The 19,543-nt window shown below is 38.5% G+C and overlaps 1 protein-coding gene across 1 annotated transcript; it reads left to right on the top strand.

The window, feature by feature from the left end:
* The first annotated feature begins 15,345 nt into the window (after positions 1 to 15,345).
* LOC135710750 (histone H2B-like) lies at positions 15,346 to 15,752 on the top strand. The gene has a single exon (XM_065233418.1). The coding sequence runs from the start codon at positions 15,348 to 15,350 to the stop codon at positions 15,720 to 15,722; it is 375 nt and encodes a 124-aa protein (XP_065089490.1). The 5' UTR covers positions 15,346 to 15,347; the 3' UTR covers positions 15,723 to 15,752.
* Positions 15,753 to 19,543: the final 3,791 nt, after the last annotated feature.

Raw genomic sequence — 19,543 nt, 5'->3', positions numbered from 1 at the left:
TATATATAATTTACCTCTACTCCACCGAGGGTTTCTCGAAGCAAGATTCGAACTCATGATCCCGGATTGCCAGCCGCTTCTGTTTCCATCTGCTCTATTCTTGAATACATATTTTGATCATATGAGAGAAGTATATGAAGCTCATCTTGAGTGACTTCTCTTGCAGTCGAATAATCATTGCCTTATGATCATATAAACGTGCCTATCACTTGTGCTATTTTTAGCAACAAAATTGTGGTTGGTGGTTGGTCGAACGTAAACAATCATTTAAGAGTGTTCCAAGCAGCTTTTGAAGCTTTTAAGCAAATGGCAATACAACTACATTCTTGTTCAACTCTGGAAGCTATTATTCAACGTTTGATCAACTCAGGTGTTGTATAAGAGCTCCCAATGGTTTGTTTTGATGCGTTTATTACACATCCTATATGGCTCCTGTCAAACAGTTTAACTGAACGTAAACAATCATTTAAGAGTGCTCCAAGCAGTTTTTGAAGCTTTTAACCAAATGGCAATACAACTACATTCTTGTACAACTCTGGAAGCTATTATTCAACGTTTGATCAACTCAGGTGTTGTATAAGAGCTCCCAATTGTTTGTTTTGATGCGTTTATTCCACGTTCTATATAGCTCTTGTCAATCGGTTTAACTAAGGTGCTATAAAAGTTATCGTAGGTCTTATAAAGCATATAGTTAAACCAAACGTAAACAATCATTTAAGAGTGCTCCAAGCAGCTTTTGAAGCGTTTAACCAAAAAGGCAATACAACTACATTCTTGTACAACTCTGGAAGCTATTATTCAACGTTTGATCAACTCAGGTGTTGTATAAGAGCTCCCAATGGTTTGTTTTGATGCGTTTATTACACATCCTATATGGCTCCTGTCAAACAGTTTAACCGAACGTAAACAATCATTTAAGAGTGCTCCAAGTAGTTTTTGAAGCTTTTAACCAAATGGCAATGCAACTACATTCTTGTACAACTCTGGAAGCTATTATTCAACGTTTGATCAACTCAGGTGTTGTATAAGAGCTCCCAATTGTTTGTTTTGATGCGTTTATTCCACGTTCTGTATAGCTCTTGTGAATCAGTTTAACTAAGGTGCTGTAAAAGTTATCGTAGGTCTTATAAAGCATATAGTTAAACCGAACGTAAACAATCATTTAAGAGTGCTCCAAGCAGCTTTTGAAGCTTTTAAGCAAATGGCAATACAACTACATTCTTGTTCAACTCTGGAAGCTATTATTCAACGTTTGATCAACTCAGGTGTTGTATAAGAGCTCCCAATGGTTTGTTTTGATGCGTTTATTACACATCCTATATGGCTCCTGTCAAACAGTTTAACCGAACGTAAACAATCATTTAAGAGTGCTCCAAGCAGTTTTTGAAGCTTTTAACCAAATGGCAATACAACTACATTCTTGTACAACTCTGGAAGCTATTATTCAACGTTTGATCAACTCAGGTGTTGTATAAGAGCTCCCAATTGTTTGTTTTGATGCGTTTATTCCACGTTCTATATAGCTCTTGTCAATCGGTTTAACTAAGGTGCTATAAAAGTTATCGTAGGTCTTATAAAGCATATAGTTAAACCAAACGTAAACAATCATTTAAGAGTGCTCCAAGCAGCTTTTGAAGCGTTTAACCAAAAAGGCAATACAACTACATTCTTGTACAACTCTGGAAGCTATTATTCAACGTTTGATCAACTCAGGTGTTGTATAAGAGCTCCCAATGGTTTGTTTTGATGCGTTTATTACACATCCTATATGGCTCCTGTCAAACAGTTTAACCGAACGTAAACAATCATTTAAGAGTGCTCCAAGCAGCTTTTGAAGCGTTTAACCAAAAAGGCAATACAACTACATTCTTGTTCAACTCTGGAAGCTATTATTCAACGTTTGATCAACTCAGGTGTTGTATAAGAGCTCCCAATGGTTTGTTGTGATGCGTTTATTCCACGTTCTGTATAGCTCTTGTGAATCAGTTTAACTAAGGTGCTATAAAAGTTATCGTAGGTCTTATAAAGCATATAGTTAAACCGAACGTAAATAATCATTTAGGAGTGCTCCAATAGCTTTTAAAACTTTTAATCAAATGGCAATACAACTACATTCTTGTTCAACTCTGGAAGCTATTATTCAACGTTTGATCAACTCAGGTGTTTTATAAGAGCTCTCAATTGTTTGTTGGGTATGCCTCCGCTAGGTTCCAAAATGAATCCCACACTAATGATGCATGATGATCTCAGAAGAGAAAAATAAATGACAATGTTGCAATGAAATGCTGTGCCTCCCATACAATTATAACTGGATATGCCTACATGCATACATTCCGAATGGCCTGACATTAAATAAAATATTTAAAACTTATCATCTTCCCGTGTTCTGCCGTGGGGTACAACCGCTTTGATTAATAGAACGGGAATTTCATTCCAGTGGTACAAGTAGCAGAAATAAGAGGCGGCATCACCGCTAATTATTAATCCACACCTATCTCATTTGCTAAGTTGTTTTTCTAGCACCAGCCCAATTGATGAGTGGGTTGAATTACATTTAGAGTAGAACGCGTGTTTGGCTGCGAAAGCATTCTTCTAACCGCATCAAATCGACAAATCATTGTGGGTCATGCTTGACCCACAATCCATACCCAGCCAATGTTACCTTCACTTCATTATTCATCACTTTTCTCACACATTAGCATTAATTCAATTCTGCAGCCCGATTCTCGCGGGCGCACGTTCTTTGAGCACTTCAAGTCTGTCCAGCCATCGAACAACAACAACGACGGCGAGCTATTCCATAAACTACCAACAATCAGCAAATGCTTTCCACGGGCTACCATTAAAAACCCGTTATCCATTTCTTCTTGCTTGCCGCTGGAGGGGGGCCACGGAAAAATAAGGGGCATCAAGTAAATCGCTCCCAGCCGCTATTTACCAATAGAACATACCTGCCTTACCTGAAGGCAACTCTAGTTGGAGAAAGAAAAAAAAATGCCTCAGCCTAAAGGGGTGCGGTTGTTGCTTCCTTCGAGTGGAGCCGCTTCCCATCCGTATGTTGCTCGAAGATGTTTGTTGATGAATTTGTGTTGTTTTTCATTTTGCAAGATTTACCCATCTCCTCCTCCGACGACAGCCGGTGTAAGCAAAACTGCAACCAAACAAACCATATTATCTGTAGCACCAGCAGCAGCAGCATCAGCGTGATCATCTCATGTTCAACTCACACACGCGGCGTTATGGTAACAAAAGCGAAAGTGAATTCGAAACATGTGTGTAAGCATTTATGTATGAATCGCATTTGGCGATACAGTTTGTGCTGCGGAACAGGTTCGTCGCTTGAATGCGTCGAAATCACTCTCGCTCTCTCCCCCCGCATACAATCTGGTTTTAACTGCGTGCTGGTAGCCAAGAACCGGTAATGTACCCGATGGTGTTAGATAATAGTTGTAAGTCAATTTGGAATAGACTTTGCCGCTAAATGAACGCTGATCGTTTATTTATAGCCATGACCTGAGCGGAAGAGTGAAAAAAGAGTTGGTCTCCACGTGATTAACGATTCTTCCGGGAAGATGTCAGGAAATGGGTTGCCATGGAAAAATGATCACGACAGTTTACTTCTGTGGCTTCGGATGAAGAAGTGGTCCTCCTTGGTGGGGTTTCTCATTCTCTGACTCTGGTGTGCACGGAGCTCACCTCTCGCGAGAGTTGTGTCTCTCAATGGTGAGAGGGCAATCTCTTCTCTTTTCGGAATCAGGGTTGAAACTATGGTTTTTAAATACAAAACTTTTTGGAATTTCAACAACTTCACAACTTCAGAAACTGGCCACTTCTCCCGGGGTACCCGGAATATAACAAGATGGGTCTAGTATGATCCTGGGCATTCCAAACGTTTTTTTTATGTAACTGATTTTTGAATTCTCATGTGATTTAACGTATGATGGATTTTGAGCTTAGTCATAAACTGGCCTCTTCCTCCTGGCTTTCCCGGAACTGTTAGAATTCTTTTTGTCTGGGGACTACTGGGATTCAAAGTCGTTTAACCTGCTCCAGAAAGGAATTGGGCGGAAATACTTCCCAAAAACTATCCAAGGTGAACAACAAAAGAGTGATAGACGAAATAGGGAATTGCATGATTAAATAAAGGGCTTAACAGAGTAACTTAGTTTAATTTAGTGTATTCATTTTCTTTTTTAATTTTTTTTTTTTTATATCTTTATTAAGGAGACTTTTAGCCGTTGGCTGGCTCGTCTCCGACTCTCTTTTTTAAAGTCATGCTTCATGTTGACGAGGCATCGGACGGCTGGCAGGCATATAATATGACATATAATATAAAAAAATAATTTCTTCTCAGATTTTTATGTGTAGACATAGTTTTCAGCTTTCCTACAACTGTAGCAGCAACCAGATTTAAATAAAATGCTCCATTTGCAAAATAAAAGCATTTTAAGATTGCACCCGTATACCTCCCCGTGGAAAATTTTGAAACCATCATCACTCTCATAGTTCTTCTATTCTCCACGAGTGCCAACTTTGATTTACCAATAGAGCTTTTTGACGTTTAATCGGCGCACACTACTGCACCAGAGAGAATAGGTAGAGGGGCGAAGAGTGTGAAGCAAAAAAAAACCTTATCGAACCGTCAAACTGGTATCCTATCGAACAAAATAAACAAAAGTTGATGTTCCCCAATTTGGTGAAGGCAAGTATTGTAATCGCTGCGAATATATTTGGAAGAAAACTTTTTAGGATGAGAAAAAGTCACTTGAAGTGTGCCCTTCAGAAACAGTTGCCAGAACTTGTAGGATGGAATCATAATAAAAAGAGTGCTGCCGTTTCCACGGTTTTTCACTCTTCGCCTCTCTACCTATTCTCTCTGTACTGCACCTTTAAATTGAACGAGTGCGATCAAGAGGGAAGATCAGTGGGAAAACAAACCGTCCATTCATCAATGTGTGCTAGATAGAGAAAGACGATTAAATGTCAAAAAGTTCTATAAAGGTTGATCTCACGGTGACAAGCAGTTTTATCGGCTTCGATACCGATCGTCTCTATACCACACGCTCAATGACGTTTCTTGTTGTGGTCAACTGTGACTGCTGGTGGTAACGCATGATGGAAGTGGAAGGTTTATGTAGGGTGGGAATAGGGGAATAGGGATGTTCATAAAGGGAGGTGGATTCTAAAGTTATTCAATTCTGTGTTTTAGATTTCAATTGGCAAATCAAAGTTGGCACTCGTGGAGAATAGAAGAACTATGAGAGTGATGATGGTTTCCAAATTTTACACGGTGAAGTATACGAGTGCAATCTTAAAATGCTATTATTTTGCAAATTGAGCATTTTATTTAAATCTGGTTAATGTTACGTTAGTAGAAAACTAAAGGACTACTCAAAAGACATATACTATAGAAAAAATAATTTCTTTTCAGATTTTTATGTGTAGACATAGATTTCAGCTTTTCTACCACTGTAGCAGAAAGCAGATTTAAATAAAATGCTCCATTTGCAAAATAAAAGCATTTTAAGATTGCACTCGTATACCTCTCCGTGGAAAATTTTGAAACCATCATCACTTTCATAGTTCTTCTATTCTCCACTAGTGCCAACTTTGATTTGCCAATTTCAATATGCCTTTTTAATGGGAACTTAACGATCGATTCTGGTGGTGAATAGGAGAACGTCAAAAAGAGTGTTGTGAGCAGAAATGTTTGCCTTGAGACATAGGAAGCGGAACACTTTTTAACTTTTCCTGATAAATTGACTCATCTGAGATGCTCCAAAACTTAATCGACAGTTGAAAAATTTAATTCTATAACGTTTTTGCAAACATCCTGCTGGTGTAAAGGAATATTGTTGTTGCGAAATATGGAAAATTAGAAAAGTGCCTTAGTGGTTATGATCTTCCGGATTTCTTGTGTGTGGATAGTTAAGGTACAAATCAGTTCAGATCTGTGGAAAATCGTACAATAAGACAATTATCGATAGAAATTGGCAAGATGTTGAATGAAAAATGCATTAATTTGCGTTGTGAAAAATTGTTATTCTGATGTAAACAAACGGTTTGGTTGACGTTTCTTCTCGAACTCACGTGGCGCACTCTACGTTGGTGGTGCATTAAAAAGGCGTATTCAATAAATCAAACTTAACTACTCAGTAAAAACTAAAATAAAACATGTTTACAAAATAAATACAAAAACAAAATTTAACCATTTAGCAGGTTACAGAACATGCCCGGATGTGGCAAGTTCAGTTCCAACTGTCTTCAAGGTATCGCATGATGGATTTTGAGCCTAATTTTAAACTGGTCACATGCCCAGGGTAACCGGAACATGCCTGGATCCTAGAGGTAACTCTAAGACCAGAATGTCCCGAAGAAACGTGCTCAACTTTTTGGTTCAGCTCTGGTACTCTCTTCGCGACGAAACAAAGAAAAATCCACGAACCACTCATTTTATCTGTCAAACTTTCATAGCGAATCAAAACAAACATAGTGTAGTACTAGAATTTCGACTAGAATGGAGTAAGTTAATCGTTTGCTTGGGAACAATAGGCTAGTTAAGTGGTGAGCCAATTTAAAATCGTAAGTTTTCACCGGTTGGCTCGAGACTGTTGCTTCCAATTCAGTTAAATCAACCAGTGGAAACTAACAAATCGATTAACGTACCCCATTCTAGTCGAAATTCTAGAACTACACTATGTTTGTTTTGATTCGCTATGAAAGTTTGACAGATAACATGAGGGATTCGCGAGGGGGACGACTCTATCTACGATGCAGGAAAGATTGTGTTTTGCTGTGGCTAGCTGCGCGCACGCTGAGTAGATAGAAAGAAGATTGACGTCGATTCTGAAGATTTCCTGCAAAAAGATGATGCGCGATGCAAGTAGATGCGAGAAATGAAAGAAGATTTTTCGAAGATTGATAAGCTAGTGGGAGATTTGTTGAGCATCTAGACTTGAGATGTAGATGTGTCGCCCCCCTCGGGGGTTCGTGGATTTTCCTATGTTTCGAAGGGTGCATCGATTAGCTTGGGACCGAAGAGAGTACCAGAGCTGAGCCAAAAAGTTGAACACGTCTAAGATTTTGTGACAAGCAATGCATTAGTTATAGGAAAAACATCACGATAGGGGGGAGGGGGTAATTGTTTGCTCGATTTAGCGTGACATAATTAATGCATGGGCCCTAATTTGAACTACAAGTTTTAAAAATCTGAATCAAATCGAGAATAAAGAAACATTTTTATGATCGATAGAGGTGTAGGAGTGTTATTTTTTCATGTATTTTATCCAAATTCCCCATTCAAAATTCAAACTAAAAGCGCCAGCTCATCTTACAACCAAATGAGCTGAAACTTTTTAGAGAATGATTTCTCACTTAAAGGCACAAATCTGCGAGGGGGTGACACATCCAGATTATCGCCTTTTTACCATAAATCACGTTCAGCTTTATCTAATCACTGTGCGCCATCTGTTTTCATCTGTGAAATCTACTTCCATCGACTATCGCAACTTTCATCTTTCTTCACATCGCTTGCATCTTCTCGTGAACGAATCAATCACTGAACGAAAAAAAAACAGCAAGCCATATTGTTTGTTTACGTTTTGCTTCGCAGTTTTTTCCATAAGTTTTCATCGAACTTTTTGCTGCTCAATCTAGTGCTCAAGTGATAATTCCATGTGTGGATAGATATTTTAGAAGATATTGCGGTAATACTGCATAGCTCAGAAAAAGCTGAAAAAGCCCCCTTGCGAGATGACATGGAGAAAGATTTGTACATAATGTATACATTTGTACACCGATTTCGTACCTAATCTAAAACAACATGACACGGTTGGATCGAGCCACTTTATTTCAGCATTCGTAAGTAACTTGTAGTTTTGTACATATTTAAGCAGTTATTGAATTGTTATTAATTTGATTTTTAATTTTCACTTTGATGGTCGTGGTGAAAACAGAATTGGATCTGGAAACTGGCAGCATCGATTCCAAAACCTATCCCAATACATACATCTGCATTGGAAGATTGAAGCAGTAGATCTCGGTCCTGAAGGAGCGTAACCTTAATACAAGAATTAAATAATTTTAAAAGAGAAGTTTATGAGTTTATGTTCTTAAACCCCATAACCTTTCAATATCTTTCTAGAAAAAGTGTTACAATTGAACAAAATGCCAAGAAGCTCATTCGTTTGGTGTTCAACGGTCATATCCCGCTACCGGATTCCAAGTCATTGGTTGCATCTGGACTGTTCGACATTTGTGTCGTGTAGTCTGATAAACAATCCAAAATCTGAAGTAGTGCCTACGTGCCGGGATACAGCGCTGACAGTTTTACGGATTCGGCAAGAGAGTAGTGAGCAACCGATGGAGGCTGATATGCTTCCGACGGAGAACGTGCTGGGGGAATCATAGGGCCCTATTATGTAAGACGTGATCACACCCACTATGGGATAAATTGCATCTACACACTAAGTTTTTTTTTGCCGAGATGGGCACCACCAAGCAGCTCAGCATTTTATTTTGCTGGATCTCAATGAAAAACTTGCCGAGATACAGCTAACAAATGGGAGTTTTGCCGAGATTTTAGCTAACAAACATAAATTTTGCTGAATTTCGGTAAGTTTTTCACTGAGAACCAGCAAAATAAAATGATGAGCTGCTCGGCGGTGCCCATCTCGACAAAAAAAAATCTAAGTGTGTTCATCGATATGATCATCTTTTGCTTGGCTAAGTTTGTCAATACACCATAAAATAGTCAGCATTGATTTTAGTTTTAGTGTATTCAACTAAGTATTGTACACATTGTAACACTTTAAAAATAAATACAATTTTAGACTATATGAAACATGTTTTGTTCTATTGTGTTACCTGACTCATAATGAATATACGTTGTATCCACGACCCTCGTCTAGTTTAACATAGCATAATGCAACCCAACAAACAATTCAAAGTCAAAAATAAGCATACACATTGAATAAATGCAGTATAACAGTGTACAATGCTGAATAAAACAGGATGTCAAATTACGTGCTGAAAAAAGCTCATTGAGATCGATAGATGCGCCTTTATTCCGTCGTTTGCTCTGATATGATTAATTTCCTTATTAAAAGCTTTATAAACGTTGACTGTCTTCCTTATTCAGAACCAGAAGGTTGATCTAATAACAAACTGAATAAGTGTGATTTGCACATACATTGTCGCTTTTATTCGACTGTTTTCAATTGATTGAATAAATGCTTTTTTAAACGTCTTATAAATGTTTTCTAGCTCCATTATTAGATTTCATTGCATTGCTTTACGATATTGCTGTATAAAGGTGAATACACTCAGCAAAATAGCTCTTATACCCAGGGTTACTTCCACTCACTTGCTATAAAAAGTAGAAGGGTCTGTGCCTAGGGGCACAAACGGAAGCTTGACGTAGGACCGCTAGTGGACGGAATAAATGAGAAAGAGCATTAAGTTCTTTTAATTGATCAATTATCTATTATCTCAACTTTTTCCGTTTTTGAATTGTAGGCGTACCAAATTTGTAGTAATCTCTTTCAAAGAGATAGTTCATTAAGAGAATCAATCAAAATCACCTGCGCCCCTGCTTCCAAGTTTGTGTGGTCGTTGGGGGCTTGTGGTTCTGAATATGGACAAACAAGCACAGATAAATTCTATTCCAACTCTTTACTGTGTAAGCTTGATGGCCCTGAAAAGGGCCGTTTTATTGAAGAGGACATCCATGGCCACTTAAGCGAACCCCACACGGTAAGAAATATTGTCAATACTTACAAGTATTGACAATAATATTGATGATGTGAATACAGGAATATTGTCAATACCAATGTATTGACGTCAATATAAAATGTATTGACAATACGATTATTGTCAATACAAAGTGTTGTGTAGGGTCCACTTTACGCTTGGCGTGTTTAGTGTAGGTGACAGCATCACGGACCTCATTTTCCAGGAACACCTTCAGTACACCTCGTAGATCAGACCGGAGATACGTCAGACACCGCCACGGCGAGCCAGACGACGGATGGTGGTTATCTCGAAGAATTTGCGATGACGATTGGCACCTCCTTTGCCACGACCAGTCAATTGTTGCTTGTTGTGTTATAGCAGAGTGGACTATCCACCTCCTTCCTACTGCTGCTATTGCTGTTCACCACGCTGTTCGAAGCGAAAACGAGTCACACAGCAGCGCTCTTTTATATCTTTTCAGGTTAAAGCAGAATGATGTGCAACCAAGTGGTATAAAAGCTACAAAGACTCCTCCCATTATGAGTAGTTTGCTATCAAGTAGCGATACTGGCTCTTTTCTTTTTGCGTACACGGTGAATGAGAACGTCCCAAATTTGAGTTTAATTCACTCATAATCGCCAAAAGTGTAGGAACTCAGCGATGAGTAAATTTGTCTCATGGTTTCCTGTGGAAAAACCTAAAAAAATCTACCAGAAAATGAGGAAATTGACGAAATTTTTATTCAGTCTCAGAGTAGTACCAATAGACTGAGTGAATCCAATCTTTACTTTTCTCAAATTCGGGATTTTTTCCCTGGAAAATCCTGGAAAAACCTGGGAAAACATGAGGCAAATTTACTCATCGCTGAGTTTCTGCACTTTATTTCTTATTTCTGAGATAACTAAACTCAAATTTGGGTCAATCTCATTCGCCGTGATATCACCTTGAAAGATATCGGCACCGGTGGTTAGCGTAATTACCTCTCATTCCAGCAGACCTGGGTCCAATCTCAGCCGGCGCCACCGGCATGTTCTAAGGCATAACATCTCTGGGAGCTGCCTCCCTGGCGTCGGTAGCATTGGAGCTCAGTACGGAAAACAAATCTCGTGTCACTTTTCAATAGGTCCTATCTACATTGATCGATTCTCTTCATCGATACTCTCTTTCGTAAATAACTCGGCTTCACAAATGTTTCCTGCCGTCTTCGTCGAATTAGATGCTAGATTGTTGCTTCTTCCATCGAAAATATCCGCCCGTGGCGATTCAAAGTTGATCAAGGTTGATCAAAATAATGTGTACCCCTGCTTCCAGTTTGATTACATGAGCATTTTGTGTAATCATTGGTTCTGAATATGGACAAACAGGAAGATGCATTCTATTCCTACTCTTTACTGCAATAAACTTGGTGACCCTGAAAAGAGCCGTTTTGTTACCAAAAGATGATTTAACCTCCGAAACCAAACAGAGTGCGTCTCTGTCACTTCAAAACGTAGATGACATCCATGGCCGCTTACGCTTGGCGTGTTTAGTGTAGGTGACAGCATCACGGATCTCATTTTTCAGGAACACTTTCAGCACAACTCGTAAATCAGACCGGAGATATGTCGATGTCCACGGCGAGCCAGACGACGGATGGTGGTTATCTCGAAGACTTTGCGATTGGTTCTGAATATGGCGATGAGTGTGCAAAATATTACGCAATTCCATCCTCCCTATTCGCACGCGCCCGAGGATCGGAGGCGAATGCCACTTCGACTTGTTTCGTCTACTTACTACTCTCTGACGACTGTGCTGGGGAAGCAGCATATGCATGTAGGTAATTGGTGGATTTGTTAGTTAATTCGACGCTTTTGGACAATGCTGGACACTTACCAGTTTTTCAATAGTTTCTTGTTGAAAATCAACATTCGGAGGCATTTTTATCGATGCGTAGCCATATTTCTGATCGATTGGTGATAAAATTATTGAAATTGGACCAGGGGTAGCTGAGTTATTAACGTTCAAAATCTTTCTTAATTTGTTACATGTTCCATTTTCGGTTTTCACAAAGTGTACCCCCGTATAGAAATCAAAGACGTAGTCCTACGTCAAAAAATTGTTTTTTTAGAATTATGAAAACATTAGATGTTAAAGTGATAATTAGTACTTGTAAGTTACAAGATGAGGTCGTGAAGTGTGTTTTTGACTCATAAAACAAAACGGCATTGAAAGCAATATTGACAGGTTTTGTGTATCAAACACATTCTTCACGACGCCTTCTTGTAACTTACAAGTACTAATTATCACTATAACATCTAATGTTTTCATAATTCGGAAACACAATTTTTTATAGCAAGTGAGTGGAAGTAACCCTGCTTATACCACCCAACAAACAATTCAGAGTCACAAATAAGCATATATATTGAATAAATGCTGTATAACAGTGTACAATGCTGAATAAAAAGAGTTGTCGAATTATGTGCTGAAAAAGCTCATTGAGATCGATAAATGCACATTTATTCCACTGTTTGCTTTGATCTGATTAATTTACTTATTAAAAGCTGTAAAAGTGTTAAATGTCTTCTCATATCAACGCCAGAAGTTTGATCTAATAACAAACTAAAAAAATGTAATTTGTATATACATTGACAATTTTATTCGACTGTTTTCAATTGATTTAATAACATGCTTTATTAAACGTCTAATAATTGTTCTCCAGCTTCTTTATTAGATTTCATTGCATTACTTTACAATATTGCTGAATAAAGGTGAATACAGTCAGCATAATAGCTATTATACCACTATGCGTCCATGTTGTAATCACATGATTTGTAAATGTTTTATAAACGACATATTAGATTCATTATTCGACAACACTGATTCAGTCTAACAACAAGGCGAAATCAGTAGAGTAGTGGTTACCGTTTCCGCTTTCCAATTAGAAGGTCGTGAGTTCAATCCCAAGCTCAACCCTTTTTTTTATTTGTGTTCTACGTCTAATTAATTTAAATAGTAATCATCGATCACATGACTCACGATAATGAATGCATTTATCTAGTTTAAAAAATAACCGAGCATCCCTTTCTTGGGATTGGAGTGGTGAAGAGGAAACATTGGTCTCATATTAAACAACGATGAATGAATTAATCATTCCTACAGGACCTTGAAGGAGCTAGAGTTGCGATCGGGAGTGCTGATAGGTATTTACTTTCAAGCGAGCTTTTATTGATTATTGAGTTGCCCATATGATGAATTCTAGGATAGCTCAGATGACAAGGCAAGCGGCTGGTGATCGGAAGGTACATGGTTCGAATCCCATACAACGACATGTATAAGTATTTAATAAATTTTCTAATATCGTGTGGTGCGAGCCACGTCAGAAATAATGAATACAATTACACACTTAAGAAACACACCCTTCCCTGTCCCCGTCCCTCTTATTTTCGGGTTAATTTTCTCACAGTTGAATAATCGTTTAATAAATGTATAATAATGTCTAATTAAACGTTACTTCACATGAGAATCAAGCGTATACAGAGCATCACTGTTTTAAGGAAGAAGCAGTGATGTCTAATAAACGCTGAATAATCAAAAATTTTATCGTATGAACTCTGTTACAACTCATATAAGCCGAATAAAAGCTTCTCGACATACCTTATACAACACCAATAGTTCAATGTTGTGGTTGAATAAATTCTCCAGATTTGTGTGAACAAAGCCTGAACAGAAGTTATTATTAAAAATAGTACAAGTACTATTAAGCATGCAGTTGAATAAAACGGCCAAGAAGTCGTTTCTTCAATAGACGATTGTTTTTTGGGGAGTACCTAAATTTTGATTGACCCCGCCTTTATAAAATGAGCACCAATCATGTTAGGCAGTCCGAATGACCGAAGTAACAATCATGTACCTATCATTTCAAACTGTACATTGGACAATTTTTGACCTATCATTATCATAAATAAATAAAAGTAAATTTGGATGGGTGTTTTTGTGTCACATACAATGATAGAAGAGCAATAGTGTGAATCGCTTAGCTCGATTTGTTACTTAGGACTTTTTGAAAAGTGACGCGAGATTGCAGGTTGAAATCCACTTCCGAAAACTAAACTGGGGATTGTTCTCTCTTGAGTTTTACCAATTCTAGATAGAGCTGGAATTAGGGCGTAACAGCTTCTGTAAACAATGACTTATTTCGATGATTTCTAGAAAGTCAAGGCTTGCCAACGCAAATCAAAATCACCATCGGGTAGAAGATTTCCCCAAGTCGACGGTTATGTTGGTTTGCATGGGCGTGCCTTGAATTCCTAGAAATCAACGAGAGAAGTCATTGTTTACAAAAGCTGTTACGCCCTAATTCCAGCTCTATCTAGAATTAACCACTTCATTCGAGCTGTTGAAATGACGTTTACTACCACTCGAACTTTGAAATAAAACATTATTTTCAGATTTTTGTTTCTTCTAGAACCTCGAGAAAAGTAGCCATAATTTGTGCGTTTCATAAAAAAAATAGAAATTAGTTGGTCCACTTTTGTGAAATCGCTGGTAGAAAGTCACGCCACAACTGCTTGACAAAGTGGTTAATTACCGTTTCGGCGGGTTCAATCTAGTGAAAAGAGCTGTAAAAGTCAAGTGAAAGTGTTCTGGTACCGAAGCGAAAATAAATCTAAGTCGCGGTCATAGATCGATTACATCTCGGATTACATTAGTATCGTGATCGACATGAGGTGGCGTATTCTGAATGAAATTGCACCTTCCTTGCGGAATAATGGTCTGATCAATTATTCCGATAGGCAATATTAACGTTTGTTGTAAAAATGATGTTTTGGAGCATAATAACATAAAACCTGATAATTTTGGAAATTTGACGACACCTATCACACGACAGGCTTTCAAACTTTAGCAAAAGACACCTCCATACAGCTGTCAAATTTACTTTTGGGAATATTCTTGAGAGCATTTGTTGGAGCGTGGCTTGATGTTACAGTTGCACCGCTGGCACTACGTTACGTCACGATGGCCGCCACGGTATGGTTCCCACCGTACGATGAAGGAGTAGATCGAGCGAATGTCACCGTCCCTTTCTGAAAGTGCACGAGGAAAAGGCAATCCAGGTACGTCTTCATGCTTTCGTCTCTCATCGGTATCCGGAAGACAGCGATTGGGGTCAACTTGTACCGGTCATTGATTTCAGCTTCTACCAATGGGGGTCGAAGTTTGGCAGTTCCCTACCGTTTGACGTGGCACTACCTTGAAGGCGTCTAAGTGAAGAATAATTCCACCTGGAATCTTTCACGTATTTCATGGCCACTTCATGCTCCGCTTTTGTACGAGCATCTGTTTAGTGCTGATTCTGCTGAGCTTGTACTCAGCTGCGACGCCCAATGATGCGAAATCGCCAATGAGCGTGTGAAGCGGCACCTTCTTCGCTAACATTTGACGATTTTGCTCGTCGAGAGCGCAGTTATAGCTTTGTCGAGTAGCATATTATCAATACAAGGAGGGTACAATACATACAGTGGGTAGAAAAATACTGAAAAGGGGAGGAGTTTCGGTTGGTATGTTAAGGGCACAAAACGAGACACCACCGTCGAAACGATAATTAGTTATTCACTACCGAACTGAAAAGTTTAACTATGGCTCCGAAAACTAGTGGAAAGGCCGCCAAGAAGTCCGGAAAGGCGCAGAAAGTCATCGTAAAGGGAGAGAAGAAGAAGAGGAGACAGCGCAGGAAGGAAAGCTATGCCATTTACATTTACAAGGTGTTGAAGCAGGTCCACCCGGACACCGGAGTGTCGTCGAAGGCTATGAGCATTATGAACAGCTTCGTCAATGACATCTTCGAACGTATTGCTGCTGAGTCGTCCCGCCTTGCTCAATACAACAAACGCTCGACGATCACGTCCCGCGAAATCCAAACTGCTGTCCGGCTGCTGCTGCCGGGTGAGTTGGCCAAGCACGCTGTCTCTGAAGGAACCAAGGCCGTCACCAAGTACACCAGCTCCAAGTAAATTCGTACCATCCAAACAATCAATCGGCCCTTTTCAGGGCCACAAATCGATTTTCATCGTTAAAGAGTTCAATTAAGAGCATATAGCTTTTTAGTTTAAGTGTACGTTAGGCAGTCCCACGCCAGCCTGGGAGATTCCTCTAAACGATAGCGAAAGATATTGCATAAAAGCTTTAATTTCAATGCATTTATGGAATATAGCTTTGATCCAAACTTTTCTCGTATCACTTTTCAAATAGACCCATGTTACATATCCACCATTTTGAGAAAGTTGAAGTTCGACAGATTATTTTAACTGTTAAAAAAGAAATAAATTTTGCAATACTAAGTTTATTGTAGTCAGTGAATAATATCATTGACTTCAGTAGAATCGGTACAATCACAATTTATTTTGAATTTCATGCTACAATGTAGGAAAAAAACACTGTTTGACGTTTTGACTAGTCAAATTGTACATCAGGCATGTTAAATGCATTGTACGATTTTTCTCAATGACATAATCAATTAGTAATAGTAAAATTATGTTAATTTCTGTTGTTTAAGATAGTACATTGATTTAACATTTTAATTGATTAGCCTACCTGGCTATTCATCTTTCTTTAATTTGATATTCTAATTTAATATTTGCGCTTTCGACTAGTTTACGGAATACCTCTTGGTGGGTGTGTTTTGATTGAATTAAAAATTTGAATAAGCTACCTACACGCTATTTCAAAGCTACCCAAATTTGGGTAGAATCCACCCAGAATTGTAAAAACTGAACCTACCCAAAAATAGGTAAACTATGTAGGGAGTGACAAATTAACAACGTCGATCGGATTCATATCGATGTTGTTCATTTGTCAACTAGTAACTCCCAACACAGTTTACCCATTTTTTAGTAGGTTCAATTTTGACCGATCTGGGTGGATTCTACCTAAATTTGGGTTGTTTTGAAATAGCGTGTACTTAATCTAAAGCTTATACACGGCGAATGAAAACGACCCAAATTTGAGTTTAGTTCACTCATAATCGCCAAAAGTGCAGGAACTCAGCGATGAGTAAAATTTGTCTCATGTTTTCCCAGGATTTTCCAGGTAAAAATTCCCAATTTGAGAAAAGTAAAGATTGGATTCACTCAGTCTATTTGGTACTACTCCGAGACTGAATAAAATTTTCGTCAATTTCCTCATTTTCCGGTAGATTTTTTAGGTTTTCCACAGGAAACCATGAGACAAATTTACTCATCGCTGAGTTCCTGCACTTTTGGCGATTATGAGTGAACTGAACTCAATTTTGGGTCGTTCTCATTCGCCGTGTAACCTAACGTGCCGCAGATTCCCTACCCTGATGGATGGTGATTATCATCTGCGAACAGAGACAGCGGTGCACCTTCAGGGAGAGTCGGCATATAGGAGGTGAACAGGTTGAATAAGATGGGGCACCAATGTGGAAAGCATCCGTTCCTGCACTTTTGGCGATTATGAGTGAACTAAACTCAAATTTGAGTCGTTCTCATTCGCCATGTATCCTCCTTCTAGTAGTTCTCACTTCGAAAGGTAGGTGGCGAAAGCTTGGAAAAGCTTCACTGCAAGACGCCAGGAAATGAGACTATACCCATTAATGGGTAAAAAACATACCCATTACACTGAACCAATTTGACATATTCCTGTTATGTGGAAGTCTAATAAATTTGCGCTATAAGATAATCCATTGAAAATGATACGATTGAAAATGTGTCAGGTAAATTCTATATGAATATCTGATACATTTACAATGCTGATAATTTGGTAACATTTATATGATCGTCATATGATAAATGAAAATCGGTCTAATTATAATAATTAACTGAAATGGATTTGAAGCCCATAAGCATAAGCTTTACTTTTCACCACAATATAATATATGTGTCATTAATCAATCGAAGTAAAGTTTATGTGAAAATCACATGAAATTTACTGCTTCTTTTGACACATATATTTAATCTATTTCTAAAATTAGATCGAAAAATAAACATCAGGCAGTGGGAGCTTTGACAGTTGTGTCTTTTTTATTGTAGCTGATTTGGGATTCGATCCAGAATTGTTTGATGTGTGATTGCTTTCGGTGTCTGTGCTCGATTCCATTGGGCCACTGCTGACTTTATGATTGAGCTCCTTCAATTAGCATGAAGTAAGAACAGCTCTCCCGACATGGAATGTAGTGCAACGTTATGCTCATTTTGCTAGAGTGAAGAAAAATAACACTGACAAATTTATGCTCCGTTTCAGTGGTGTCGTGTGTTCAAATCTTTCTTAATGCTCCTGTGTGCAATAAAATAACGACTACATTATATGAGTTCATGGAACTCGTTCATGACGCTCGAGTGTAGAAGGTTTACAATTAGAATCTTAGCTTATCAAATATTGCAGTAGAATCATTTTTTCAATCTCAATACATTCTTTTCCGGAACACCTTATCTTATCAAACAATAACAAACAAAGATTATTCAATACAGTTTCATTGTTGTTAGCAATATTTAGTTCAACTAATCATTATTTAGTTCAACTAATCATTTTACATTTCCACATCGAACGCTCGACTGTTTCGGTCAAGTATTGCTTGCACTCCGTAATCGATACTAGTTTTTTTCCCCTATTGAGGTTTTTTTTTTTCAATCATACTGAGTGGTGTTGTAGTATACAACAGTGCAGTGAGCATCGCGGAATTGTAATTGCCGCTCAATCGTTCGAGAAAGGAAGCAGTCATTTCCGGCCGAGTCCGGCAGATGAGCTGTACATCTCTAACCAACAAGTTTCATCGCATCACGAAACGGCAAACTCAAGGTCATCGAGTTCACCAGCCGGCGAGCCAGCCGGTGCTTTGTTGCAAACACTCGAGGGCAACAATTGGCGTCTTGCAGTGAAACTTTTCCAAGCTTTCGCCACCTACATTTCTAAGTGAGAACTACTAGAAGGAGGATAGTTTCCAAATTTTCCAAGTAAAACAGACGCTTTTTGGGGCAAATCGGTCCATAAAGAAAAACTAATAATTTCCCGTGGAAACTTTTGCTTGAATCGTGTAAGAAAACGTGTTTGAAAACTATTTGTTATTATTTCGGTATGAATCGGAGATGTTTTCATGGCAAATTATGCATAACAAGTTTGCACCCACAGGGAGAGGTTACCTCCTGCGCAGCGGCATTTTTCGGAAAATGGTGAATATGTGCGATTTCCACTAGGATGAAAGTGGAAATTAAGTGAATTTACTTAGGAAAGGTTGTATCATGCTGGTGGTAATGGAAATTGGTTGTATAGGACGCCAATATTCAATAAATGTTCATTTTGGCCTTTTGTGTTAGCAAACATATTGATGCTCACAATTTTCGACGGAAAACGCAACGGAACTTGCTTTACTCAACACGCACCATACTATAAAATGGTGCTAGATGGTCTTCAAAGTGATAGCAAGATGACAAATCATCTCTATTTTGAGTAATTGAGCAATTTACTTCTGTTTACATCATATTTACGATGCAGCATTGTTGGAGCCGCGAAATGAAATGAATATATCTTATGAAAGTTCAACTGGAAAAGTCAAAGTTGCACATCAGTCTGAACGTAAAAACGTTTTCTTCTGCAATTCGAATGTTATATTGGAAGAATTTTACACAGGCTTGATGAAAATTATGATTTAACGCTAATTTTCACGAATTTTATATGCAGTCTGTCAACATTATCATCATCATGCAGTGGCGACATCTGCGATGAGCTTTTACGGCAATCTTCCAATAGAACGATCATCACCATCATTCTCACATCAGGATAGATCATCGTCATCAGCCACACTCCGTGCGCTTGTGTG

The sequence above is a fragment of the Ochlerotatus camptorhynchus genome, unplaced genomic scaffold (assembly GCF_037179485.1).
Source record: "Ochlerotatus camptorhynchus isolate MF236.1 unplaced genomic scaffold, CSIRO-AGI_Acam_v1.1 ptg000037l, whole genome shotgun sequence".
Classification (NCBI taxonomy): Eukaryota; Metazoa; Arthropoda; class Insecta; order Diptera; family Culicidae; genus Ochlerotatus; species Ochlerotatus camptorhynchus.
Note: the sequence above shows the minus strand (reverse complement) of the source record. Positions and strands in the feature narration are given on the sequence as shown.

Excerpts from the sequence above, each read along its gene's own strand:
- LOC135710750 (XM_065233418.1), top strand. The coding sequence starts at position 15,348 with ATGGCTCCGAAAACTAGTGGAAAGGCCGCCAAGAAGTCCGGAAAGGCG.